General features: G+C 40.4%; 2 protein-coding genes across 2 annotated transcripts in view; one reads left to right on the top strand and one right to left on the bottom strand.

Moving 5' to 3' along the window:
* The window catches only part of klf10 (Kruppel-like factor 10), a 6779-nt gene extending 272 nt beyond the window's left edge, over positions 1-6507 (top strand). Inside the window, exons 2-4 of the mRNA XM_051719379.1 lie at positions 720-887; positions 1223-1928; positions 4790-6507. Of these exons, the coding sequence (XP_051575339.1) occupies positions 720-887; positions 1223-1928; positions 4790-5067 (1152 nt within the window). The 3' untranslated portion in view covers positions 5068-6507. The remainder of the gene's footprint in view (positions 1-719; positions 888-1222; positions 1929-4789) is intronic.
* Positions 6508-9248: 2741 nt separating this feature from the next.
* Positions 9249-20000, bottom strand: part of azin1a (antizyme inhibitor 1a) — a 12480-nt gene continuing 1728 nt past the window's right edge. Inside the window, exons 2-11 of the mRNA XM_051719334.1 lie at positions 19849-19994; positions 19582-19755; positions 16569-16741; positions 16351-16485; positions 16181-16262; positions 13983-14057; positions 12810-12975; positions 11214-11332; positions 10938-11137; positions 9249-10856 (exon numbers count right to left, since the gene is read on the bottom strand). Coding sequence (XP_051575294.1) covers positions 10742-10856; positions 10938-11137; positions 11214-11332; positions 12810-12975; positions 13983-14057; positions 16181-16262; positions 16351-16485; positions 16569-16741; positions 19582-19755; positions 19849-19994 — 1385 coding nt within the window. The 3' untranslated portion in view covers positions 9249-10741. The remainder of the gene's footprint in view (positions 10857-10937; positions 11138-11213; positions 11333-12809; positions 12976-13982; positions 14058-16180; positions 16263-16350; positions 16486-16568; positions 16742-19581; positions 19756-19848; positions 19995-20000) is intronic.

Genomic DNA, 20000 nt, shown 5'->3' with positions numbered 1-20000 from the left:
ATATATATATATATATATATATATATATATATATATATATATATATATATTCTGCCAATTTTTACGATATATTAATTTCAAATTCATACCAAAATTAATAAAATTTTCGGTTTTATTAATTTAAATATATGAAAGATTACGCAATTAAAATAAATGGAATTTTGTTATGAAACTGAAATACAGTAACTCTTAAAAATAGGCTAAAATTTGAGTGTAGTTTTGAATAATCGTCTTTATCTTCTTTAATAAGTCATAAACAAACTTTACATAATGCTTTACAAATTGGTGGTTGAAGTATATTCAACAGAATACATTGATCAAATTATTTTAAATATATTTTTAAAGCAACTTAAAGTTTTATAAAGGCACTATATAGATAAATCATGATTATTATAATTATTACATACAATTTTTAATTTTATATTTTTTTTATATTTTATTTTACATTTTTTAATGTCATGACATTTCTGTTTGATTGTATATTAATTTAATATTTTATATAATATATAATTATTAACAATAAAATATGTTGTGTTATATAATGTTGCATGTAGTAACCTTTAGTAGTGTTCACTAATCATTAATCATCATTATAAACTGGTACTGCTGCATTCCGCTCCAAATCTTTCTACTTTGTCGCATTATGCAAATGTTTAATTTCAGGAAAGGAAATTAATTATAGAAAATCATAATTTTCTCCCCTTTGTCATATCTGGTAGAGTGTTGCATATACAGAGTCAGGCATCAGAGATTTGGAAGCTGTGGAGGCCCTGATTTCCATGAACATCAACCAGAAGACTGAAGATTTCCATCGGATACCTTCCTCCGATTCCTGTGAAGACTTACCGTGTTCTGTTACAGCAGGTCTACACGAGTCTGCTGCCTGTGTGAGTAACATTTAGGATACTAGGGTGAATCGCACTTACCTGGGTCACATTTCATCTCAAAATCAATAGGAAATAATATGAAATCATATTTTGCATGTTGAAAAAGAAGCGTACGTTTAGTATCATTTAGATTTAGAAACCTAAAATAGGTTTAACATTCTTAATGCAAAATAATATTTATGTTTTATGTTTTTGGATTTTGGGGTGAAGCATGACCTGGACATGATGTTGTTAGATTCACCCATAAACTATACAGTCCTTCGGCCAAACTGCTTCTATGAGTGAAGTGATAGCAAGAAGCAAATATCGAAATTGTATTATTTTCCTTCAACCAGGCAGTGCAGTGTCTGACTCCACCATACAGTCCTCACTCTGATCAACTGCAGGGGGCAGCAGAGACTACTTCTTTCAGTCCCATACAGGAGCCCAAATCTCAAGCGATCAGTGTTATCCGTCACACTTCAGATGCATTGCTGCTTTCAAATGATTTCAGACTGGAAAGTACGTCTGTTACCAAACACAATCCTTCTAGTGCCACCTACCGTCAGTCCGATGGCCCAGCTGGCAGAGACTCAAAACTCATAAACCTTCAGCCTCTCAGTTCTGATCCACTGAGCTTGCCAGTTCCTCCGCCTAGCCCTGCTGGAATGGTGTCTGGTTTTCCTTCTGAAAGCGTGCCATCGGTTTCAGTATTCCAGATGCTTCCACTAACACCAAGCTCAGTGATCTCCATACCTCCTCTGTCCTTTGCACATTCAGCAAATGTTGGTCAACCATCGGTGGTGCTTGTGGCAGCTCAGATGCCCAACAGTTCAGTCATGGTGATTCTGCCCGAACCATCAGCCCCGAAACAAACATTCGCAGTGCCTTCATGTGGTTTGAAGTTTACTGCAATCGCTCCCGCTCCAGGCCACAGTTTACCTGTGAACAGAACCGTCTCTGAAGCTGTCCGGGTCCGTGACTATGTCTGCACACACCCCGACTGTGGAAAAACATACTTCAAAAGTTCCCACCTGAAAGCACACCTGAGAACTCATACAGGTAGAGAGGATGTTTCTCCTATACATCCCTTTTAAAGGGATACTTCACCCAAAAATGAAAATTCTGTCATCATTTACTCCCTCTCATGTCAGCCCAAACCTGACTTACTTTCTTACGTGGAACACAAAATGACAAAATGAAAGGTCGAACAGAATGTTGATGCTGCTCATTTCCGTACAATGAAAGTGAATGGTGACCAGAAGCTGTTAAGCTCCAAAAACCACAAAAAGTATCCTGAAAGAAGTCCAACGACTTGTGCGCTATAATCCAAGTTTTCTGAAGCCATAAGGTAGCTTTGTACGAGGATACAAGCAGAATTTAAGGGCTATACTTCAGAGTGCAGCGCTACGCGCAATGACCGTGCACCACGTCTTATCCAATTTTCGTGAGAGCGCTACTTCTAAGCACGATTTTCATGGCAGCGCAACGTGCAAGTGGGCGCAGTGCGAGTGATCTGTGGGCATATGCACGCAAACTGTGGGTGTGTTGTAGGCAAGAAAGGAGCCATTATAACTGAGGGGGACATGTCCCCCTCACTTTTAGAATTAACTAAATTCAGTGACCACGTCAACAGTGTAGACAGAGAGGTGACACAAGCTTCTGAAATTGTTCAGTTGATATCCTTTCTTTCAAATGATATCATTTATTCTTAAAAACATAAAACATTTTCTAAAAAATTGTTAAAATTGTTGAAACCTGTCGTATTTGGAAGAGAGGCTGATGAGAATACCCTGTCTACACCAGGCGTGTCCGTTGATGCGACGCAATCTATTTTGAGGCCGTCTACATTGGACGCGTCGACACGAACGTTCTAAACTGTTTATTGGTGTTGTTGGCAATAGTAGCGCCAGCGCATGCAGTGCAAAAATGGAACGGGACACCCGTTTACTGGCGGCACGACACGCTGCAACGGATGCTTCCAGTGTAGACAGCATCATTGGTTATAATGGGTTCTGTTGCTTTTGACACGACACACTGCTCGCGTCTGGTGTAGACAGGGTGTAAGAATGTGTCATCGGATCATCCCTACGCCCCTGGTTGTACGTTAATGAAGTGGTGTAAAGCGCAATTTGTCATCTTCCTGAGAAATAGGTCATTGCGCTGAAATGTTTGAGGACTGCGCCTAATCTCGGTGCAAAGTCTAAAATCAGTTCCTGCAGTTGCAGTTTCGTAAGTCCCTTACGATTACTCATACAGTAATACTAGCTAGTGATTAACCGATATATCGGCCTAGGCTGCGTTTCCCAAAAGCATCGCAAGCTAAGTAGATTGTAGAAACCACTGGCGCCAATGGTCTCTACGATCAACTTAAGCTTGCAATGCTTTTGGGAAACGCAGCCTAGGCCGATTAATCTGGCGATATTTGGCCATTTTGTGATTATCGCATCGGCCAATAACCGCGTTTGCTTGGCCGATGAACAGAAGTGTTAACTTTCCCTTGTGTCAGTTCCAAGATCTACCAAATGGATAGTAAACCATTTCTGTTTTCAAGTTTTTTGTTTTTTTTTTCTAGTTTAAGCAAATTTCAGTAAACGTTGAATAAAATAAGGGGTCGTTTCACTTAAGAACTATTCGTCCATCAGATTTGCTTTTGTTAAATCGTATTATGTACTGTATATCACCATTTATATCACCGTCAGCCATCGTGCTCTCTAGATATCGGTATCAGCATCTGCAATTGAAAAACCCATATCGGTTGACCACTGATACTAGCCATGATTTTTGTGTCAGTACATCAATATGATTAATTTTACTTACATTCTCTATAATTTAACGGAGCCTACATTTAATTAGCCTTGACAAGTACGACGTTTTCCATGCGCATGTCACTGTCATATAGATTTGCCTTACATTCAACAAGAACGCAGTTATTGTGCGAAAGCACATCCAAATGGTCCATATTTCTATTCTTCTAATGCATTGAATACAGCCCATTTACACTACCAAATTCTTATAAATGGGCTGCCTTCATTCATATTGATGTTGCATGACAAGGAATATACTGTATATTAGGACGCAGATGACGCAATAACTAGAATTACGAAGAAGAACGAAGCAATAACAATGAATTTACCACACACTGCTGAATAAAATTGCACTAGTCCAAACAAACTCACCGTTTGCGCTCACTATTTCACCAGGACTTAGCGCATGCTTGCGTGAATACACCAAAACTTCATAGCCATGCCCAGTGACTTTGCGCGTATGATGTATCACATAGACTTAGCGCTCTTTTACTTTTCTTCCCAATTTGGAATGCCCAATTCCCAATGCGCTCTAAGTCCTCGTGGTGGCATAGTGACTCGCCTCAATCCGGGTGGCGGAGGACGAATCTCAGTTGCCAATGGCACGGTTGCTGAGACCGTCAATCCGTGCATCTTATCACGTGGCTTGTTGAGCGCATTACCACGGAGACGTAGTGCGCGTGGAGGCCCATGCTATTCTCCGCAGCATCCACGCACAACTCATCACGTGCCCCACCGAGAGCGAGAACCACATTATAGCGACCACGAGTAGATTACCCCATGTGACTCTACCCTCCCTAGCAACCGTGCCAATTTGGTTGCATAGGAGACCTGGCTGGAGTCACTCAGCATGCCCTGGATTCGAACTCGCGACTCCAGGTGTGATAGTCAGCGTCAATACTTGCTGAGCTAACCAGGCCTCCTAAGATGTAGCACTCTTAAAATAGGGCCCAATGTCGTTATTTGCTGAAAGTCTTCCCTTCCAGCAGTTAGTAAATAATAACAAATGTTTCATTTTTGGGTGAACTATCCCTCTACGGTTCCTGTTTTTGACTGTTTAGACGATTTCGAGTTTTAGTAGCAGTTCTTAACAATGTCCATTTCTCCTTCAACTAGGTGAAAAGCCTTTCAGGTGTTTCTGGGAGGGTTGTTTAAGGCGTTTCGCCAGATCAGATGAACTGTCTCGCCATCGACGCACACACACAGGAGAGAAGCGTTTCTTTTGCCCGGTTTGCCACAGCCGCTTCATGCGTAGCGACCACCTGGCAAAACACGCTCGTCGCCATTTTACCACCAAGAGAACTCCAGTGTGGCTGAAGGAGGTCAACCAGCTTCAAAGCATCAACGCTGTGTGTTGCACTCTGCAACCTCTGGCCCCCAAGACCGAGAGCTGACAGATGCACGTGGATCTCGATGTGGAGTAAAACATCTAGCTCTGACATGGAGCTCAACGGAATGGAACAGAACGCAGGGGCCTCGAGAAGCGTTTTTAAACAGCATTAAAAACCTAACGCTGATGGCACAAGATTCTGAAAAACAGTGGGACACGTTGCAAGAGTCAAAGACGTTCATCTGACGCAGGTGTACATACATCTAGAATTTAAAAAATAGTGCAGACTAAAGAACACGTCCTGTTTGAACGGCCCATATGAAGAGCTCGTTGTGCGTGACACCGCGGAGACTCACAGCATGTGGAGGCTCATGCTACTCTCTGCGATCCATGCACAACTCACCACGCACCCCACTGAGAGCGAGAACCCCTAATCGCGACCACAAGGAGGTTACTCCATGTGACTCTACCTTCCCTAGCAACCGGGCCAGTTTGGTTGCTTTGGAGACCTGGCTGGAGTCACTCAGCACACCCTGGATTCAAACTCGCGACTCCAGGGGTGATAGTCAGCGTCAATACTCACTGAGATACCCAGGACCCCCAAATTTACTTTTGCAAAGTGTAACCACATGCCTGTTTCCAAACTTAGAACTAGAAATAATAGCGTAGTATATTAAACTCATATTACACTATTACCAGTTATTATGTTGGCTTGACTAACACTAAACAGAGACCAAAATGTCTGACGTGTAACTCATCTGAGATATTTCAAGCTACATTCTCCCAACTTGACACAGACATTCAGACTGTTATCAGGATGCTTTGGCTTTTCAAACTAATCGGGATTACGGTTTTAAAGGCCAATTCACACTACCCCAACAAACGGCAACAAAAACCAACATCCATTGGTTTTGTCGGATCAGTGCTTTTACCCTGTTGGCGTTCGTTGGCATCTGCTTTCACCGACTGAACATGTTAAAGCCGTGTTGAACGTGTTAAATCAGCATTTGTCAGGTCTTTGAATGTTTGAGCAGTCTGGAATGATTTTCCAAAAACTTGAACGAACTGTAATCTGACTTCACCGTGAACCAATGCCATGAAAAACACCATCAAGCTGCATCAACTCACACAGAAAATGCAAACACTGATCTCAAAGAAGATCTGCAATAATTAAAATGATCAACTTTCCCAACATTTTATGGACATTATCTCATGTGTAAAAATATTTTTGGGCACTGGATTGCTGGATTGTCCTCCAACGGAACTCTTAAAATAAATAATGCTGTGTTCATGTCATGTCGGAATTACTGCAACTCTTCTATTCTGCTTAACCTGGAGAGTTGTTCACGTCCTGGGACAGTGGAAGTGATTTGTTTCTATAGCAACACTCCCGCCAAAATGGCGGGAGTGTCCACAGTGTGAATGTCCGCGCCAAACACTGAAAAGTTTATATATTTGCGTCGCTTTTGAGCATAGGCACAAAAAAATCCAATTCAGGATAAGAAAAAGCTTGCACACAATGTCCCAGAATATTTATTAAAGGCCAAAAAGTGCCAAAAGTGTGAAAACGTTTCATTCCTGCACTTTGGCACTTTTTGACCCATTAATAAATATTCTGGAAGATTGTTTCTATGGACATTGTGTGCAAGCTTTTTCTTAACCCTGGATTTTATTATTAACAGAAATATATTTATCACTACATTAATTCACCTCCATACATACGTTGTTGCAAAGAAAGCGCCCCAGGTATCAATGGCACAATAAAATGTCTTATTAAACAGAAATATGACTAACTACCATTAACTGTTGAGGCCGCTGCCATATTGGTTCTTTTTACATGACGTCACGACTGTCAAGTTGGAGCTTTCATAGAATTCCGAACGGTTCTTACAAGTCGGAATCTCGTAATTACAGTAATGACGTGAACGCACCATAAATTCTGGGTTATAGCCTAATGGCACTACATGCTAAACATGTTTAATCAATCACACATTATAAATGGCGTATATTTGGCTTCCTCCGCAGCCTCTTCCTTTTCAGTCATCTTCTTCAAAGGCAAACAACAAAACGCATGTTTGTTGGTGTTTGTTAGGTCAGAAATCCCCCAAAAGCCATAAACTTGACGGAATGTTCAAATGAGCCAAGACTATTCAAAATCCAATGTCAAAAGATTTTTAAAAATTCAAATGTAAACAAACCAACACAAGTCCTTTAATCAAAGTCTTTCTAGCAAGTCAGTCCACTGTCGGTCATCTTCGGAACGCTCTCGGGACGCTAATTCCAGTCATGCCAGCGCAGCTCCTAACTACTTGAACGGAGAAAGACCGAAATCTCCAAAACGGTCGGTCAAGATTGCAATCAAAGAACATATTTCAAATCAGCAATACAATCTGACAATACTGGAATCATAAATTGTGATTCTTCACCTCATATTATGCAAAAAAAGCCATTTTCCCGGCTTGTATAGCTAATGCACATGCACGTTCTAGAGTTGATTGACAGGTGATGTCTGTATATAAAAGCTGATTGGCTCTTTTAACTGTAAGGCGGGACTTCCTTTCTACATCCATTGACCGTTGGGCACTAGAGCTTCTTGGTTGCAATTTAATGTAATTTAATTAATTTGAATAGAAGTGACCCGGCTCTGCTAAATAATCTCTGCCTTAACTCTCTCTCTCTCTATCTTTTATCTACTGTGTATCTATCTCTCTCTCAAACTTACTTTAAGACAAGGCTGTCAAGCCAACCTCAAAGTCTTGAAAACTTTCTAGTTTTTATTGGAATCTGTTTTACTAAAGCAGCATGTACACTGTGTGCTCATATACATAAAAGTATATTTTTCCACATTTAATTTTTCCTTTTTCAACTTCATTTGCATGTCCTATTGTATTTTCACACATATCACAACATAGCAGTCAGTCAATATGAATTATACAATTTAAGAGCTCCAAAGAAATTGGTTTGTAGCTGTTGAATTTTGCTTATAATTAAGAAGTTTTCCTTATTTTTATAGTATAAGGGATTTAAATTGTACCACAGAAGTTCAAAACAAAAATGAGTTGACAAATCACTTAAATACCATTTTATTGACATCACAACTTTGTCAAGAAAACGCGAATACTTTACATGGCAAACAGTCTGAAATTTCTGCCCCGACATTGAATGATGGAACAAACACACTTCACATGTAAAATTCCTTTTCGTTCTTGTGCTCTTCATGTTTTGACCATTTTATTCAATGGTTCAGGGTTAGAAACCCACATCTCTCAACAGAACCAGCATCACATGCTCCAACCACCTTAAACACATTCTTAGACATACTTACTGGACACAACACATCCATGTAATCGTGAAAGAATAGTTTTGATATCTTAACGCAGTTGATGTTTGTTGACTATTGCTTAGAAAAGCACCAACTTAGGCCTGAAAAACACTCAGCACAAGCATGTGAACGCAAACATTTATAACTACACATGTTCGTTTGTCTGGTGTGCCAAACTATGTCCGATCACAATTCATAACGCAACGCAAGCACGCGTTTTATTCTTGGTCTTGCCACAGGGGGCGCCATAGCAGCGCAAGCATAAACGGTTATTCCAAATCAGGTCCCGCTCTATAATTTCTCGCTGAAAATAATTTTCACTCAGAAATATGTACGATTAAAAGAAATAAAATGGGTTGCGAATAAAGTTTGTTCCCACTACAGAAAAACAGTACTGTACAGCACACGTTAAATATGTTATTTTCGAGGCACAATTTTCCAGGACATTTCTAGGAAATTTTATGTGTGCAATACCTATGCATGGTAGTTTGCTCCATGGCCCATAGTGATTATTAATCAAATAAAGTGTGATTGAGTGTGATTTAATTTCATAAATACACATTCTGCGTTTTATTGTTAATGCCATTTTTATGACTAGATTCCGTGATTCTATCCGTGTGTCCCACGTGTGGTAACCGTGGTATAAGCTGACTCCGACTGTTGAATTATTGAAAATTAATTAACATCCTGTGGTATTATGGCCGAATCACAACGCTACCAACCTGGTCTTTAGAGGACAAAAATGTCAGTGTCAAAAAACTGCCATAAAAATATTATATATTAATATTATTTTCCACTTTCACTGACTTAGATTTTTTAACCAACATCAGACCTGATCAAAACTGCCAAATACTCATTCATTTTCAGGATTGTAACCCTTTAAATGCCAGTTTGTTTACATAATGCCACTGTTGTTTTTTACACACACACACACACACACACACATTTCTCAATACACACATACAAAACACACTCTGACATCCATACCAACACACCCACACAATTTTAGCTGCATCATTTATTCAATTGTCCTGCAGTGCTCTATAATACAGAAAACAGAAAATAGGGAAAAAGCTTGTATTTGCTCCATAGGCTAAACATGAGCAAAATGGCGCCATCTGGTGGAAAATATTAAAAATATAAATTTTGAAGCCAGGGCTCTGGAATGAAAGCATAATATCACAGAATTCATGATTTTATGCTTTAATGGCACTGGGATCAAATATTGCAGTTTTAATGGGTTTCAATGGGGACATTTTTGTCCTGAAGGTCCTGAGTGTAACTATTTTGTGTACACGGTGTGTTATAGATGTATTATAGGAACTGAGGTTGAAATATCAAAATTCCCCCAAAAATACACATGTATGCCGTTGGCATTAACACAGCCAAAATGATCGAAAAAACAAAAATGAAAAAGACAAAAATGTCCTGAAGGTCGCACAAGGGATAAACAATTTCATCGAAGCAATCTAGAGATGACAGCAGATGAGTAGAGAATGTACGTGACAGGGATTCGTTCATGTCAGTCAACCGTTGACGATGTTTGACAATGCGCAGCTGTCGGCAGTGGCAAAACGATGCAAATTTGTGTATTTGACTCCTTTTCGGAGTCCGGATCGTTACCATGTTTTTATACATGTAAAACAAAAAAAAACGTGTTAGCAACAAAGTCAAACAGTTCTATTATACTAAAATATTTTCCAGGACAAATAATTATTTGCCAAGACATTAGGGTATTTTTCTCATTTTCCATGACTTTTCCATGACTGGAAAACCGCATTGCAAAATTCCAGGTTTTCCAGGACGCGTGGGAACCCTAAAAAGGCCACACTCTTAAAAGGTGAAATGCATACTTGTGTTAAGTATGTTTCAGGCCCAAGATTTCAACATGAGAGACGTACTGTTTCCAATGCATTTTGTCCACAAAATCATAATGCGTTCCAAGAATAATCTTATTCTTGCACCAAATGATCTCTAAAAACACGTGACCAAGATCACCATTATTCAGTCTAAATGTACATAATCATTCTTAATCCAAATCACAAAAACAAGTGCATATTTCATGCACAGCATCTAATGATATCATAGACTTCAGGTTTAATAAACAACTTTTCCCTGTTGGGTACATGATTGACTTTAATTAATAACAGGAAATATTATATGCAATATGTATATTGACTTAAATATAATTTAAAATATTTGTAAATGCCAACAGGCCCATTTTGTTAAAGCTAATCACACCGATTTATTATATAACCACCAGTTCTGATGAATATTAAGTCATTATGGTCAATAATACTCATTTTATTTTCTGGTCCCAGCCAAACTTCTTAGAAGCAGCTGAGGCTCTTAAGCACTTAAAATAACCCTTTACAAAATAATATTAATAATCGCAACAAAACCCAGTTGATTTATGTTACGCTGGGGTAGAAATGGATGTCTTGGACATGCTTGGTTGCAGACAACACGGTACCAAAGAGACGTTTTTCATCCTTGTGTTCAGAGTGACACCACAATTATGAATCTCTTTCCTGCAGAGAACAAAAACAATTCAATTGAAACAAATATGGAAATAACAGGCACACCAAGACACAAGCATTCACTCTCCGTACCAGTCGCATTCAGTGATCGTGTAGAAGACGGGCGGTTTGTGTTCATCTGTGTGAGTGAATGTGAACTCTGCATTGCTGAACAGGAGCCAGTCTCCCACAGTGAGTTCTGGCAGCAGACATCTCTCCAGCACCTGATCCAGATCATCATCAGACGGCCCCCACAGACTGCTGGAGAACAGCGGTTCATCTGCAAACACCTCCTGAAAACACACCACATTACAGCGACGTTAGTTCACACAGCTTGAGATTCTCTGAGAGAAAATGGGAAAACATTACCTTGTGCGGTGACGGCACTGGTATAGAATCTTCACACAGCAACTTATTGGCAAAAGACCCATAAACACCATCATTCATGTAGTAGAGAAACTCTGGCTCATCGTTTCCTGACAGTGCATCTGAAAAACACAAACATGACACTGAAGAATCTGTTTATCTCACGCCAACTCCACTCACTTAACTAGAAGTTCATCCGCCTAGAAAAGTAATCCCACTTCAAAATGATTTGCCAGTTAAAGAGCACCTATTATGGTTTTTAAACGTGCCTAATTTAGCTTTAAAGGTCTCATACAATAGATTTACATGCATCCAAGGTCAAAAAACACTTTAATTTGCTCATAATTTAAATTGCAGCATTACCTTTATTTCCCAGTGTCAAACACGACTCGTTCAATGATCCGTTCTAAAGGATTCATTCTAAACTCCTCCTTTCAGAGAGCATACTCTGCTCTGATTGGTCAGATGTCCCAGTCTGTTGTGATTGGTCTATCACTTAGTGTAGTGTTTGAGGGCGGGTCAAAGCTGTTCGCCAGCAGCCAATGAAGACCAGAGGCGTGTTTTTTGTTACCAAATTACGTAGGTTAGTACAGGAAGTAAGTCTGGAATTACTAACGACTCGTTTCAGGTGTTCAGAATCGGTTCTTTCTTTTGGGAGTCAATAACTCCATCTGTCGTGCACTTTGATTTTTGAAACTTTGCAGACTTTTTTACATTCACAAACAGCTATATAACACACTACATGAAAGGTCATATTTGAAAAACCATAATAGGTGCTCTTTAAAACATTTTGTCACACTGTCACTAGTTGATTTAATTTGTCTGCTAACAATGTCCAACAGTGTGTGTTCATGCATCACAGGAGATTTATGTCATTCAAGTCATGAAAATTAATTTGACGCTGATGGAAATGACATTTTCAATGTTTTTCAAATAAAACTTCTTTGTCTTGCTAAGGCTAATTTCATAGCTAACATTTTATGTGTCCTAAATAAACACAATTAAATCATTTTTGTGTGTGTGTGTGTGTTTGTGTGTGTAGTTTGGCAAAATTACAGCGTGATTGGAAATGATGCCCAATAAAAACAGTGATATTTCCCTTGATTTTGTCCCTTGAATTTCAATTGCCTCCGCATCTGAGACCATCAACCCGCTCATCTTATCATGTGGCTTGTTGAGCGTGTTACCATGGAGACCTAGCACGTGTGGAGGCTTCACGCCATCCACCGCGGCATCCGTGCTCAACTCACCACGCGCCCCACCGAGAACGAACCACATTATAGCGATCACGAGGAGGTTACCCCATGTGACTCTACCCTCCCTAGCAACCGGGCCAATTTGGTTGCTTAGGAGACCTGGCTGGAGTCACTCAGCACGCCCTGGGATTCGAACTAGCGAACTCCAGGGGTGGTATGCTGGCTACCACTTTACCACTGAGCTACCCAGGCCCCCGCCCCCAGAGACTTTGGTTTTCTGTGATGATTAACATTATGCCACAAACTTTTATTAAACCCAGAACATTCCTTTAATAAGCAGGTAATCATGAGCATATAACATATCAGGCATGTAGTGGGAGTATACATGTAGACTTGAACTCACTGTGTGGTTGGCCACTGAAATCCCGCCCGACTGATTTCTTTGCGACTATATTCACGGCCAGCGTGAAAGCAGCAGACACATAATAAGCTCCGGGTTCAGCGATGATTGACACACCAGTCGAGAGAGGGAAATACATGTCCAGCATGGGCTTCAGTGTTCTGTTAACCTGCAAACAAAAACAACACTAGAATCTCTGTGCAAACATATATTTTACACTTCCAGCCAAACCTTTGGAGACACTTTAGTCTTACAATCTTTTGCCTGAAATGAGTTTAGTAGACAAATACAAACTGTGTCTATGAAGAATGTAGAAATGTAGAATAGGGCTTTTCACACTGCGCTTAACCCCGGGTTAACTTCATTCTAAACCCCGCTTTTAACCCCGGGTAAAGCAACGTTTCACACTTGTAATTTTGAAAGGGGGTTAGCACCGCTTTTCACCAGGGATTGCTCCAGAGCAGGGTTAGCCCTGTATTGCGGTGCCAAAAGTATATACACTATGAAACAATGCGGTGTTAGAATGTTTTAGTAAGTTGTTCAGCAACTGTCAACCAATCATATAAAACCTCAGTAACTATCTCATTAAATATTCATGCACTTTGTACAGTCGCTGAAACTTTCATGTGCTGTTTACATTCTCCCGTCTGAGGGAAACCGGTGAAGTGTCCAACAGCGGTGGCAAATGCGATAACTGCCGGGATGAAGAGACAGTATTCCGTGTTTTCGTGGCATATTTCAGAAGAGCTGAATTGCTTGGCGACCTTTCCGGAGAAGAGCAGAGCAGCTCCAATGACAGGGTGCGTGCCCGTGGTGAGCTGTTTTCATCCAATCATTGTTATCGACACCACAAATGTGCAAATAAGAACGTTGTTAACCCGGGGATTACTTATGTACAGTGTGAAACATCGGAACATGAATACCCAGGATTAATTATTAATCTAGGGTAAAGTATGAACAGTGTGAAACATGAAGCTGGATAACCCAGGATTCGGTTTACCCAGGGTTAACGATTTCAAGTGTGAAAAGCCCTAATGTCGATATATGCAGTAAGTAGTACTAATTAAGAATAAGTAGGTGTGTCCAAACTTTTAGTATAGCAAAAGATAAAATGTCTTGAAAGCCTGTCAAAATATAAAACTGAATATAAATACTCTAGATTGCTTTTTGTGTCACCTTTTCTAACTGTGCTTCACTTCCATCAAAGCCTCCTCCGATGTCCAGAATATTCATTTCAAACCCGAGCTCCTCCTAAGATTAAATTCATTTACAACACGTGTTACAACCTTGACGGAAAAGTCAACCCTGTGGGAAATAAATACTGATGTGGTCAGCAGGGAAAATGGCATTTAGACAATAAAAAGATAATTCTCACAGGAATCAGTAAGAAAGCTCACAGCACAAATTAGAGGTCGACCGATAGTGGATTTTGCCGATACCGATAACTCAACCTGATCTCACATAAAAATCAGCAAGTGTGTGTCGATTTTTCTTTAGCCGAAATCGGTATACATTGACCGAATTTGAAAACACTGCCTCCAGAGGCTAAAGCGGTAAGTGTTTCAGAGCATATATACAAGTGTGACACTCATTTATATCCAGCAGAGGTCGCCAGAAGCCAGTTGTAAAAAGAATTGTTTTCAGCTGAACAGGGTGTAAAACAGTGAAGAGAAATGCTTATTTTATTTAATCTACCACCCCCCCCCCCCCCAACCAAAACCCAAATATAACCCTAACCATTAGTAGAGACAAAATGCATTGTTAGAGATAAAAATGCAACCTCCTTATCACGCTTGTGACTGTTGTTTTTATTTATTTTATTTTTTTTCTCCTTTTTCTCCCAATTTGGAATGCCCAATTCCCAATGTGATTTTAAGTCCTCTTGGTGGCGTAGTGACTCGCCTCAGTCCGGGTGGTGGAGGACGAATCCCAGTTGCCTCCGCGTCTGAGATCGTCAGCCCGCGCATCTTATCACGTGGCTTGTTGAGCGCGTTGCCACGGAGACATAGCGCGTGTGGAGGCTTCACGCCATCCACCGCGGCATCCGTGCTCAACTCACCACGCGCCCCACCGAGAACGAACCACATTACAGTGACCACGAGGAGGTTACTCCATGTGACTCTACCCTCCCTCGCAACCGGGCCATTTTGGTTGCTTAGGAAACCAGGCTGGAGTCACTCAGCACACCCTGGGATTCGAACTAGCGAACTTCAGGGGTGGTAGCCAGCGTCTTTACTACTGAGCTACCCAGGCACCACGCTTGTGATTGTTTATACAAACGTTTGAATGGGGATTCAACTGTAGTCTCCCATGATGCAACTGATGCAACCTGTTACCAGTCATGCCACGAGGAAAAGTAATTGTTGTTGAGCCGTTCCAAATATGTCCGATGGGAGACAGGGCATGTCAGTGAGTCGGCATACTGTTGCCGATCCTAGGGTACTGGAACTTTCGGAAACAGCATGCCGACTTCAGGGGTGGACTGGGAAGAGAAATCGGCCTGGGATTTTACATAGAAACTGGGCCTGTTTCCATGTAAAAGTTGAACAGCTGGGGTTGGGGGGGGGGATCTGGCTGTCACTGTCCTTTTCTGCATATCGCTGCCCCCTTCGGCATATCGCGGCGCCGTTTTGTGGCCCGTTCTGCATAATGCGGCGGCCCATTTCAGCTTATCGCGGCCCACTCGGCCCCGTTTCGCGGCCGGCCCTTCGGGAAAAGTCCCGGTTCTCCCGATGGCCATTCTGCCCCTGCTGACTTCCCATGTGATCATGTTGGATAACTAAGGTGGTGGAAAAGGTTGATAACCAATTAATCGGCCGATAGTTTTTATAATCAATTTATAGAACGATAAAAAACGTTTTCCTTACTATGACAGGCACAGACATTGAGGCCACAAGAGTACAAAATAAATAAAGTTCCAAAAACAGTTTCTTTTGAAACTAAAATCCCAATAATAACCAGAAAAATTCAGATTTGGTGCATAAGACAGGACTTTAAACTATAAACATGCCCAAAATACACTGGGGACTCTTATTTTGAAAAGACAGAGTGTTGGCTCCATAACAATGCACTATTTGTAAGTATTTACCAAATTAAGCTTTTTATAACCTATTTATTCTTCGAGTTGTGTGTGTATATATATATACTGTATATTTCACCAGATGAGGTTTATTGGTAAGGAACAAAAAAAAGAAGAGAGAAAAAAATAACAACATAATATCTGCAAAGTTTTTGCCGGTAACCAATAGTTCTAAACAAGCAAATATCGGCACGGATTAATCGGTAAAACCGATATATCGGTCTACCTCTAGCACAAATATGTTAGGAACAATCAGAGCAAAATTAAATCCATGACTCCATCAGTAAGGACTCACCCCCATATCAAAGACACAGCGGGCATCAGATATGGCACGACAGAACGATTGAGTGTCCTGACAACAGCTGGGAATGTTGAATCTGTGTGTGTAAAAGTGGCATGAAATAACATGAAACCAAAAATGCACCCTGAACCGTAGACGATTCGAAAGACGAAAGTCAAACTCACTTGACTCCTGTAACATGCAGGTTGAGCTCTTTGGCACACTCAAGCAGATGTCTGCAGTCCTTCAGTGTGGAGACAAAGGGTATGACCATCTCCTCTCGATCACAACACCTCTCTGATGTCAACAACAGTAACACCCTATTGCAAGAAGTAAAGTTCAAGGAACAGTATGAAACCCAAACAAGATCTCAAAGTTAGCACAGACCGACCACACAACTCACTTTGCTTTAGGATGGCAGCGTGCAGTCTTTCTCAGCTCTGCTTCATTGTCACACAGCAGCAGGGGGACGTTGTGTTTGGCTGCACGTTTGATATGGGAGAGCTGCTTACATGTGCCGCCGATGATAATATCCTGAGACAGGACGCCAAAACCCTTCACTAAATCCAGCTCGTGCTGAAAAACAAGCATAAACAGAAGCAGAGAGTACAGAAATTATTTTAGCATACTCAGATCTTTAAAGGGATAGTTCAACCAAAAATGACAATTCTGTCATCATTTACTCACACTCCTGTTGTTTCAAACCTGTATGTTGTTATTTTTTTTCATGGAGCACAAAAGGAGAATCTTTTCATAGCTCTTTTCATTACAAGAACAGCGGTCAATAGTGATCGACAGATAGTGGATTTTACCGGTTATTGTAGGTTGTGGAAAAGGCTGATAGTTTTAAAAATGGATTAATAGACTGTTAAAAGATTTTCTCAGTCTTTCCTTACTACAACAGGCATAGACAGAGAAGACAAGAGTCCAAAATGTATAAAATACCAGATGCAGTTTACTGTTCAACCAAAATCCCAATAATAACCAGAAAAAATAAAGATTTGGGGCTTTTAACTATAAATAAGCCCAAAACACACATGGGACTCTTATTTTGAAATGACGGAGGCTTGGCTCCATTACAGTGCTCTCTAATTAAGTATTTACCAATTTAAGTTTTATAGCCTATATATTTACCACATGAAGGGTTTTGTGTATACAGTGCTGTGAAAAAGTATTTGCCCCTTCCTGATTTCTTCTATTTTTGTGTGTTCTTCATACTAAATTGTTTTAGATCTTCAAGCGAGATATAACATTAAACAAAGGCAATCTGAGTAAACACAAAATACAGTTTTCAAATATATATATTTTTTATTGAAGCAAAAAAATTATCCAACTAACTGCCCCATTAAACTTAATAGCTGGTTGTGCCACCTTGAGATCAGTCTTTCACAACGCTGTGGGGGAATTTTGGCCCACTCATCTTTGCAGAACTGCTTTAGTTCAGCCACACTGGAGGGTTTTCGAGCATGAACTGCCCGTTTAAGGTCCTGCCACAGCATCTTAATCGGGTTCAAGTCAGGACTTTGATTAGGCCACTCCAAAACTTTAATTTAGCTTCTTTTGAGCCATTCAAAGATGGACTTACTCCTATGCTTTGGATCACTGTCTTGCTGCATAATCCAGTTGTGCTTGAGCTTCAACTCACGGACTGATGACCGGACGTTCTCCTTTAGGATTTTCTGGTAGAGAGCAGAATTCATGTTTCCCTCAATTATTGCAAGTCGCCCTGAAGCAACAAAGCATCCCCATACCATCACACTACCACCACCATGCTTGACCATAGGTATGATGTTCTTTTTGTGGAATTCTGTGTTTGATTTATGCCAGATGTAACGGGACCCCTGTCTTCCAAACAGTTCCACTTTCCCAAAAGGTTTGAGGATCATCAAGGTGTGTTTTGACAAAATTCAGACGAGCCTTAATGTTCTTCTGGGTTAGCAGTGGTTTTCTCCTCACCACTCTTCCATGGATGGCATTTTTTGGCCAGTGTCTTTCTGATAATGGAGTCATGAACAGTGACCTTTATTGATGCGAGAGAGGCCTGCAGTTCCTTGCATGTTGTCCTTGGCTTTTTTGTGACTTCCTGGATGAGTCATCGCTGTGCTCTTGGAGGACTTTTGGATGGTCGGCCACTTCTGGGAAGGTTCACTACTGTGCCAAGTTTTCTGCATTTGGAGATAATGGCTCTCACTGTGGTTCTTTGGAGTCCCAGAGCCTTTGAATAGCTTTGTAACCCTTCCCATATTATTTCAATCACCTTTTTCATCATCCTTTCTGGAATTTCTTTTGACCTTGGCATAGCTACTGGGTGAGACCTTTTAGCCAACATCATGCTGCTGAAAAAGTTCTATATAGGTGTTGATTTGATTGAACAGTGCTGGCAGTAATCAGGCTTGAGTGCGTCTAGTCCAGCTGCACCCCATTATGAATGCAGCGTCATAGATTTGGGGATTTGGTAACTAAGGGGGCAAATACTTTTTCACACAGGCCCAGCTGGTATTGGATAACTTTTTTGCTTCAATAAATAACATTATCATTTAAAAACTGTATTTTGTGTTTACTCAGATTGCCTTTGTTTTATGTTAAATTTGGTTTGAATTGTTTAAACAATTTAGTATGAGATATACACAAAAACAGAAGAAATCACAACACTGTATATATTTCATCAGATGAGGTTTAATGAGGAATAAGGTTTATTATTTTTCACAAGGTATGAAGTTGGAGGCACAACGGTATGTGCGGACAGGGCACGTTTCTATAAAGTCACGTTTTTCTGTGAATGCCCTCGCTTCAATTTAGAACACTTGATTATCTAGTCAAAATAGCAAAATATGCATTGAAGTGAGGATAAAAATACAGACGAATATTGTAAATGATGAAAGATTTTTTTACAGCAAAATCCCCACGTGTCTTTTTTTATTTCACTTCCGCTGTTATTCTGTAGATTCAAGCCGTTCTTACTGTAGACTCCCCTAGCACTGGCCACAGAGGAACACGGAGGAATAATAAGAATTTGTGCCGATAACCGATAGCTCCAAAAAGCAGCTATCAGCACCGATTAATCAGTAAAACAGATATATATGGCTGTACCTCTACTGGTCACTAAAAACAAAGAAAAAAGTAGCCCATACAACTTCTGCACTTCTGAAGCCACATAACAGCTTGTGTGAGGAACATACCAAATGTTATCATTATTAATTATCATTTTTGAAGCTTGCAACCATGGGCACTATGAACTGTTGATGTACAGTAAAAAGCTGCATGAAGATTCTTCAAAAATTACAACATATACGTTTGAAACCAAATGAGGGAATAATGACAGAATTTTCATTTTGGGTGAACTATTCCTTCAAATATGAAAAGTGAAATTAGAAGTACAGCAAACAGTGATGAGACATTTTATACTCTATAATCACCTTGTTTGAGCAAACAAAGCCAGTTCCGAGAGCAGCCAGGATTTCAACAACCACTGGGCTGCTGTTGCACTTGACTGTGTAGAAAGGCCGAATCTGCTCCATTTTAGTCCTCCAGCGAACTTGCTGCCACACAATCACCCCAAGATCAGCTACAAAAAATGCACTCTTCTGTGCCTTGCAAAGAAGAACAGACACCATGTTTTGGAACAGAGAGAAAAAGCCAGAATAAATGATAAATAAAGCACAAAAAGGCCTTGGCATACTTACAAGTGTTTGTTCTTGGATGAGTTTGTCGATGACATCACGATGAGCCGTGCTTCCTTCTAGGAGCTCAACCGAACAGTGCAGTTCATCGAGAGATCCCTTCATTCTCATCTGTAATCCGATGTTCTGACGGGGATAAAGCAGGTCACCTATTT

Source organism: Myxocyprinus asiaticus, chromosome 15 (genome assembly GCF_019703515.2).
Source record: "Myxocyprinus asiaticus isolate MX2 ecotype Aquarium Trade chromosome 15, UBuf_Myxa_2, whole genome shotgun sequence".
Classification (NCBI taxonomy): domain Eukaryota; kingdom Metazoa; phylum Chordata; class Actinopteri; order Cypriniformes; family Catostomidae; genus Myxocyprinus; species Myxocyprinus asiaticus.
The sequence above is the reverse complement of the archived record's forward strand: the minus strand, read 5'-3'. Positions and strand labels throughout refer to the sequence as shown.